The sequence below is a fragment of the Lithobates pipiens genome, unplaced genomic scaffold (genome assembly GCF_037356315.1).
Source record: "Lithobates pipiens isolate NorthernLeopardFrog02 unplaced genomic scaffold, aLitPip1_a1.2 Scaffold_16, whole genome shotgun sequence".
Classification (NCBI taxonomy): domain Eukaryota; kingdom Metazoa; phylum Chordata; class Amphibia; order Anura; family Ranidae; genus Lithobates; species Lithobates pipiens.
This window is the reverse complement of record NW_027507748.1, coordinates 16,558,383-16,567,445: the sequence shown is the minus strand read 5'-3', so window position 1 is coordinate 16,567,445 and position 9,063 is coordinate 16,558,383. Positions and strand designations below refer to the sequence as shown.

Below are 9,063 nucleotides of genomic sequence, written 5' to 3'. Positions count from 1 at the left end.
GAGGAGCCAACAGCGGGGACAGAGGAGGAGCCAACAGAGGGGACAGAGGAGGAGCCAACAGAGGGGACAGAGGTGGAGCCAACAGCGGGGACAGAGGTGGAGCCAACAGCGGGGACAGAGGAGGAGCCAACAACGGGGTCAGAGGAGGAGCCAACAACGGGGTCAGAGGAGGAGCCAACAACGGGGTCAGAGGAGGAGCCAACAACGGGGTCAGAGGAGGAGCCAACAACGGGGTCAGAGGAGGAGCCAACAACGGGGTCAGAGGTGGAGCCAACAGCTGGGTCAGAGGAGAAGCCAACAGCGGGGTCAGAGGAGGAGCCAACAGCGGGGACAGAGGATTAGCCAACAGCGGGGACAGAGGAGGAGCCAACAGCGGGGACAGAGGAGGAGCCAACAGCGGGGACAGAGGAGGAGCCAACAGCGGGGTCAGAGGAGGAGCCAACAGCGGGGTCAGAGGAGGAGCCAACAGCGGGGTCAGAGGAGGAGCCAACAGCGGGGTCAGAGGAGGAGCCAACAGCGGGGTCAGAGGAGGAGCCAACAGCGGGGACAGAGGAGGAGCCAACAGCGGGGACAGAGGAGGAGCCAACAGCGGGGACAGAGGAGGAGCCAACAGCGGGGACAGAGGAGGAGCCAACAGCGGGGACAGAGGAGGAGCCAACAGCGGGGACAGAGGAGGAGCCAACAGCGGGGACAGAGGAGGAGCCAACAGCGGGGACAGAGGAGGAGCCAACAGCGGGGACAGAGGAGGAGCCAACAGCGGGGACAGAGGAGGAGCCAACAGCGGGGACAGAGGAGGAGCCAACAGCGGGGACAGAGGAGGAGCCAACAGCGGGGACAGAGGAGGAGCCAACAGCGGGGACAGAGGAGGAGCCAACAGCGGGGACAGAGGAGGAGCCAACAGCGGGGACAGAGGAGGAGCCAACAGAGGGGACAGAGGTGGAGCCAACAGCGGGGACAGAGGTGGAGCCAACGGGGTCAGAGGAGGAGCCAACAACGGGGTCAGAGGAGGAGCCAACAACGGGGTCAGAGGAGGAGCCAACGACGGGGTCAGAGGAGGAGCCAACAACGGGGTCAGAGGAGGAGCCAACAACGGGGTCAGAGGAGGAGCCAACAACGGGGTCAGAGGTGGAGCCAACAGCTGGGTCAGAGGAGAAGCCAACAGCGGGGTCAGAGGAGGAGCCAACAGCGGGGACAGAGGATTAGCCAACAGCGGGGACAGAGGAGGAGCCAACAGCGGGGACAGAGGAGGAGCCAACAGCGGGGACAGAGGAGGAGCCAACAGCGGGGACAGAGGAGGTGCCAACAGCGGGGACAGAGGAGGAGCCAACAGCGGATCAGAGGAGGAGTCGCTGAGGGACAGAGATGACAGTTGCTCCTCGAGTTGAATCAAGTTGATTCAAATCAAGTCTTTTTACTAGTGATTTAAATGAAATCCACCCTGAAGGAGACACATTGTACTTACCGAAGCCATCTCCATGTTATTGATCTGGGATTCATGTAAGTTTCCGTCGGCCATCCCTTCTTCTTCAGGGGCCTCTTCTGCATTTGCCACATTCCTTCGCTTGAACAGCTGGAAGAGAAAAAAAAACAGAAGATGAGAGATTGATGACGACACAGAAACACTGACTGCAGTCATAGAACAAAACTGTAAAAAGAGAAGAAGGATGTACACATTTATTTTCCAATTATGAAAGATTTAAAAAGTGAAGCTAGACTCAAAAAGTAAAGATTCGATATCTTATAGGAAGAAACCTTCACGCCCAAGCAGTACTCTATAAGATTCATCTTGAATTCTTCCTAAACATTATCAGAGTCCTTCCTGTGCCTCGGCACTGCTGTTCTGTACACTCTTCATTTTGGCAGCAAATTTCAATTTCGTTTTTGTTAAATTTTTGTCTTCTACAAGCGTTTTAGTTTTAGTTGTATTTAGCCGACTAAAACGCTAGCATATTTTAGTTGACTAAAACCGAATGGGTTTAGTTACATTGTAATGCATTATTTAAGCATTTCTCTACAATTTCCAGACTCATTATATACACCTGGAGTGAAAAATCTAATTTTTCTTCTTTTTTTTCATCTTTCCATCTATTAAATCTTCTGCACTTGTTGCCATTTTGATTTTGGATAATAAAACATTTTTTTTTTCTGCCAGTAAATCCCTTTATACAGCCCACTTTCTGTTTCTTGTCTGGTCATTAGCCTAGGCTTATGACATCATGCACAGCTCTCGCTCGTGAAAGTTTGCCAGGAAGGGAGGGGGGGCAAATCTTAAGAGGGCCAATGAGAGCTGCAGAGCTGGAGGTGTTTCTCTGTGTAAATCCAGGAAGTGAACAAGCAGCAGCTTCAGCTGCCCACAGTTAAAATGGTTGCAGCTAGACTGCAGGGAGGAGCGGGCACCCCGATTTTGGACAGGTACCCGCAGCCACTTCCGTTCCCATCGGGCGATCTGAAATGGAAGTTCTCCTTCCCTCTCCCTCCTGAAGTCTTCTGGGACACAGGGCAGGTCCTAGAGGACTTCAGGACCAATCACAGACTGTAGCACCGCGCGCGCATTTGCACACCAGGCTGTGAAGCCACAAGCGGTCGCAGCTGGGTGCCCGTAGTAGAGATGCTGGCGCCGCCGAGGGAGGAGAGAGGAAGAAAACTGCTGGGGTGAGTCAGCAGCTACACTTTTTTTTAGCTGCTGACTTTTAATACACAAATGACTGGAACTACCGCTTTAAGGTAAAACAAATTTGTTACAAATATATTGCTTTTTTTTTTTTTTTTTACAGAAGTGTAACATTAAACTGAAAAAAATAAAATAAAAAAAATAAAAAAAAATCAACAACTCTTTGCATGATGATGCCACCATGCAGGGCACATTTACATGAACTGGTCTGCTTTAAAGTGGAGGGCCACCCTGAAAAAAAAAATACATTAAAAATTAGAAAAAAAAATCAGGAAAAAATTTTTTTATTTTTTTTTTACTTACCAGAAATGCCTGTTGCTAGGCACATCATCCTAATCTGCCTCTTCCTCCTCCGCGGAGATCTTCTATCTTCTCTCCTCCGTGCGGAGTCTTCTGGGTAATGGTTTGCGCTGTGTTCTGGGAACTGTGTGTCCCAGAACACAGCGCGTCCCATTCACAAAGCGCTGCGCGACTCGCGCATGCGCAGTAGGAAACGGGCAGTGAAGCCGCAAGGCTCCACTGCCTGTTTCCCTTAGATCGAATGGCGGCGCCGGGACCCGAGAGCCGAGGGACGGCCTCGGGCGGCTGACATCGCGGGCCCTGGACAGGTAAGTCGGCCTATTAAGTCAGCAGCTACAGTGTTTGCAGCTGCTGACTTTGAATTTTTTTTTATTTTTTTTTTTAACTGGCCCTCCTCTTTAAAGTGGTTGTAAACTTTTTACAACCCTTTACAACCACTTCTGACTACAGGGTAAGACTATAATACTCGTAGCTACCCCGGATATCTCCTAAACCTGCACAGTTTAGGAAATATTCATAGGCACACGCGCACTGAAGCAACGGCACGCATGCGCGGGAAGTGACATCATTGCAGCTCCGGCCAATCACAGCGCCGGAGCCTGTGAGCCCTGGAAGCAAACTACAGGAGCGATCTCGTCGGCCAGAGCGGTGTTTATGAGGGCCGCTGCGGGGGCTTCGATCTCAGGTAAGTAATTCATAATGAGCTAGTATGCTATGCATACTAGCTCATTATGCCTTCGTCTTGCAGGTTTTTTTTGTTTGTTTGTTTTTTTTGAGGGGGGATTTACAAAACCACTTTAAGGAAAAAAATATACTGTTTGGGGAGTGTTTATGTAATCTTTAGACCCAAATTGATTTTTTTTTTTAAGCATGGGTTCAAAAACAGCTTTGGCAGCAAAAGGGTTAATTCTGGCCAGATCAGTGCACTGCTCTCCTGTAGTAGACAAGCTGTGAAGTCTACTGACAAGGATCGGTCTCTTTCAGGGGTCCTCTATATGTCAGTAGGAGGTGTGAGAGGGTTAACTAGAAAGCCCAGCCCCTCCCCCCCCCCCCCGCCCAATTAGAATAGAACATGCCCCTGCAGACTGCAGATGGCGGGCATTGATCTTTTAATCTTCTGCAGACAGCCTCCTATCTACAAACGCCGGTCTCAGAAGAAGCAGCACAGAGCTCCATGGAAACCAGAAGTTCTGAGGACAAACGTCCCCGCTATACATTTTTCGTTCTGTTAAGGAAAACAAATTGATTTTCGTTACAGTTTTCATCAGCGGACAAAAAAAAAACGTGGTGTACTTTTTTTCCATTTTGTTTTCGGCACTGTAAAAAAAGCCACTGACGAAACTAACACTGGTGCTGTAGCCTCCTTGCTTTATACAGCGCCTTGAAAAAAGTATTCATACCCCTTGAAATTTTCCGCATTTTGTCATATTACAACCAAAAATGTAAATGTATTTTATTGGGATTTTATGTGATGGACCAACACAAAGTGGCACATAATTGTGAAGTGAAAGGAAAATGATAAAAAAATTTTAACATATACATATGTGAAAAGTGTGGGGGGTACATTTGTATGGCACCCCCCGGAGTCAATACTTTGTAGAACCTCCTTTCTCTGCAATTACAGCTGCAAGTCTTTTTGGGGATGTCTCTACCAGCTTTGCACATCTAGCCACTTCCTGACCAGCGCACAACAATGTACGTCGACAGAATGGCACAGGCAGGCATATTGGTGTACAGGTATGTCCAATATTCAATGCCGCCCTGCCATCGGGAGAGCGCCGGCGGCGGCGCGCTCCCGCGCTGGTCGGGACCCCCGTGAGTCTGGTCGAGGGACCCGCGGACTCGATCGCCGCGGGCATCCCCGCGATCGTCTCACGGAGCGGCCGAATGGAGGAAATGCAGTGTAAACAACATTTCTCCATTCTGCCTAGCAACTAGTGACGCTGATCTCTGCTCCACGTGATTGGAGCAGAGATCAGTGTTCACTAAATGAAAGCCCAACCCCCCCACAGTTAGTAACACACCCCTAGGAACACTTAACCCCTACACTGCCACCCACTGGTTAACCCTTTCACTGCCAGTGTCATTTACACAGGAATCGCTGCATTTATATAGCAGTGATTACTGTATAAATGACAATGGTCCCAAAAATGTGTCAAAAATGTCCGATGTGTCCCCCACAATGTCGCAGTCACAATGAAAATCGCTGATCGCCGCCATTACTAGTAAAAAAAAAAAAAAAAAAATTATTAATAAAAATGCTATAAAACTATCCCTATCTTGTAAACGCTATAACTTTTGCGCAAACCAATCAATAATGGCTTATTGCGATTTTTTTTACCAAAAATATGTAGAAGAATACATATCGGCCTAAACTGAGGGAAAAAAAATGTTTTTTTATATATTTTTGGGGGATATTTATTATAACAAAAAGTAAAAAATAATGCGTTTTTTTCAAAATTGTCGCTCTATTTTTGTTTATAGCGCAAAAAATAAAAACCGCAGGGGGGATCAAATACCACCAAAAGAAAGCTCTATTTGTGGGGAAAAAAGGACGTCAATTTTGTTTGGGAGCCACGTCGCACGACCGCGCAATTGTCAGTTAAAGCGACGCAGTGCCGAATCGCAAAATGGTAAGGTCTGCAAGTGGCTAGAGAGGAACATTTGTGCCCATTCTTCTTTCCAAAATATGATGACCCCCGCCCCTTATAATGTCAGAGTCCCAGCTTGTCTCGGGACTAGATGTCATAAGGGGTGGGGTCACCATGTGACATCACACGGGGACCACGCCCCATGCTTATATAAGTTGTTGCGCACCTCGCACACGGTATTACAGCGGGAGAGAGCGTCGGGTCAACATCTGAAGAGAAGAGGGAAGGACGGAGAAGACCGGGCCAACGCTAGTAAAAGAGCTGGAAGAAGAGAGCGGAAGAGCCCGGCAGAAGAACCGGAGAGCGGGACAAGAGGCCAGAGAGCGTGAAGGAGTCGGAAGAGACCCCCAAAGTCAGAAGAGATCCCCGGAGCTGCCTAATAAATTACTTTAAAAACCTGTCTAGTGTGTTTTTTTTTATTGACACTTTTCCCCCCCCATGTGAATAGGTAGGGGTACGATTTACCCCTTACTCATCCACATAGGGTGGAGGGCCAGGATCTGGGGGCACCATTATTAAAAGGGGGCTCCCGGATTCCGATAAGCCCCCGTCCGCAGACCCCAACAACGGCCTGGGTTGTCGGGAAAAGGCCCTTGTTCTCATCCTTTCCTGACCAGCCGGGCTGCGCGCTCGGATAAGGGTCTGATATAGATTCTGGGGGACCCCCACACTGTTTTTCATGCATAGGGGTTCCCCTTAAAATCCATACCAGACCTAAGGGCCTGGTATGCTCTTGGAGGTGAACCTATGCTGTTTTTTCTATTTAAAATGTGGTGTGGCGTTCCCCCTCGAGAGCTAATTATTCTGCGATTGGCCACGGCTTGTGTTGCAAGTCGCCCCAAGTCGTGTTGAAGTTGCCTGAAGTCGCACTGTGATTTATACTCAAGTCGTGTCAAAGTTGCCTCCCAAAGTCGCACTGGAAGTCGTGTTGCCTCTGTGTGAATGGACTCTAGTGCCAGCCATACACGGTTCGAATTTCGAAAGAATTTTCTTTCGAAAATCGTATCTAAGAATTTTCGTATGAATTTCGCATCATTAGTGGGGGCTGCAGCAACAGCCGGTTTTCGTGCGGAAATAAAATTTGAGGAATCGGACATGTTGGAAATTGTTTGAAAAACTAACAATTTTCTAATCAATGATGGGAGAATCGTGCGAGAAATGTAATAAGAAAAGAAAATGTACGGAGAGAAAAGAAGATTCCCGGCCAAGAAAATTATTTTCTGTAGCAACATGAGGTGAAATTGAAGGCTTGGTCGGCCTAATTTCGAAAATCAATGGTGGCGCCATCGGATCACAAAAAAAATGAATTTTCTGATTTTGAAAAGAAAATTAGTTCGAAATTCGACCGTGTATGGCCTGCATTAGGTTCTCTAACAAACCTCTGGGGTATTGAGATTAAATGACACACAGGTGGACTCTGTATACTAATCAGTTGACTTATGAAGACAATTGGTTCCACTAGATTTTAGTTCGGGGTATCAGAGTAAAGGGGGTTGAATACAAATCCCCCCCCCCACACTTTTCATATATTTATTTGTAAAAATTTTTGAAAACCATTCATAATTTTCCTTCCACTTCACAATTATGTGCCACTTTGTGTTGGTCCATCACATAAAATCCCAATAAAATACATTTACATTTTTGGTTGTAACATGACAAAATGTGGAACATTTCAAGGGGTATGAATACTTTAAGGCACTGTATATGCCTTTGTGACCTCAACTAAGGAACTGCTGCCTGCGACTCATAATCTTACAGGACTGTTTAGGTTCGCTTGTCAGTTTTTCAGACGGACCTGAAAAGAGACACCATTCATCTCTATGAACCAATGGATGTCAGTGGTGACATGTTCACCGACATCGGATACACTCCGCTAAATCCAGACGGATGGAAACCCTAGTGCAGGTGTAGAACCAGCAATGGACAGCTGCAGAATCGGATTTACGCTGCATCTACACACACTATATTACCAAAAGTATTGGGACACCTGCCTTTACCCGCACATGAACTTTCATGGCACCCCAGTCTTAGTCTGTAGGGTTCAATATTGAGTTGGCTCCGCCCTTTGCAGCTATAACAGCTTCAACTCTACTGGGAAGGCCGTCCACAAGATTTAGGAGTGCGTCTATGGGAATGTTTGGCCATTCTTCCAGAACCGCATTTGTGAGACCAGTGACTGATGTTGAATGAGAAGGCCTGGCTCACAGTCTCTGCTCCAATTCATGCCAAAGGTGTTTTATTGGGTTGAGGTCAGGACTCTGTGCAGGCCAGTTAAGCTCCTCCACCCCAAACTCACTCATCCATGTCTTTATGGACCTTGCTTTGTGCACTGGTGCGCAGTCATGTTGGAACAGGAAGGGGACATCCCCAAACTTTTCCCACAAAGTTGGGAGCATGAAATTGTCCAAATGTCTTGTATGCTGATGCCTTAAGAGTTCCCTTTACTGGAACTAAAGGGCCAAGCCCAACCCCTGAAACCCCACCCCCCCACCACCACCATAATCCCCCCTCCACCAAATGGTTTGGACCAGTGCACAAAGCAAGGTCCATAAAGACATGGATGAGCGAGTCTGGGGTGGAGGAACTTGGACTGGCCTGCAGAGAGTTCTGACCTCAACTGGATAGAACACCTTTGGGATAAATTAGAGTGGAAACTGTGAGTCAGGCCTTCTCCTCCAACATCAGTGCTTGTCCTCACAAATGCGCTTCTGGAAGAATGGTCAAACATTCCCATAGACACACTCCTAAACCTTGTGGACGGCCTTCCCAGAAGGTTGAAGCTGTTATAGCTGCAAAGGGCGGGGCCAACTCAATATTGAACCCTCCGGACTAAGACTGGGTTGCCATTAAAAAGTTAAAGAGGGATTCCACCTACAAAAAAAATATTAAAAGCCAGCAGCTATAAATACTACAGCTGCTGACTTTTAATAAATGGACACTCACCTGTCCCGGGTTCCAGCGATGCCGGCAGCCGAGGCCGATCTATCGCTCGGCTCTCGGCTGCTGCCGCCGCCATTCTAGGTGAGGGAATCAGGAAGTGAAGCGAATCGGCTTCACTTCTCGGTTCCCTACTGCGCATGCGCGAGTCACGCAGCGCAATAGGAAATCTCCGCGCTGTCACTGGGACCCGTGTGTGTCCCAGCAGACAGTGGGGCAGGACAGGAAGAGGCATAGACTCCCACGGGAGTCTATGCCCGGAAGTGGGTGCAAATACCTGTCTTTGACAGGTATCTCCACCCCCTCCCCCCCGAAAGGTGCCAATTGTGACACCGGAGGGGGGGGGGGGAGGGTTCCGATCAGCGGAAGTCCACTTTAGGGTGGAACCCTGCTTTAATGTGCGTGTAAAGGCAGGTGTCCCAATACTTTTGCTAATATAGTGTGCGTGTGTGATTATAAAAGGTTTTTTTTTTTGTTTTGTTTTTTGTTTGTTTTTTATTTAAT

General features: G+C 48.2%; 1 protein-coding gene across 1 annotated transcript in view; it reads right to left on the bottom strand.

The window, feature by feature from the left end:
- KPNA1 (karyopherin subunit alpha 1) overlaps window positions 1-9,063 on the bottom strand; it is a 107,337-nt gene that overhangs the window by 47,125 nt on the left and 51,149 nt on the right. The window contains exon 3 of the mRNA XM_077479377.1: window positions 1,463-1,570. Coding sequence (XP_077335503.1) covers window positions 1,463-1,570 — 108 coding nt within the window. The remainder of the gene's footprint in view (window positions 1-1,462; window positions 1,571-9,063) is intronic.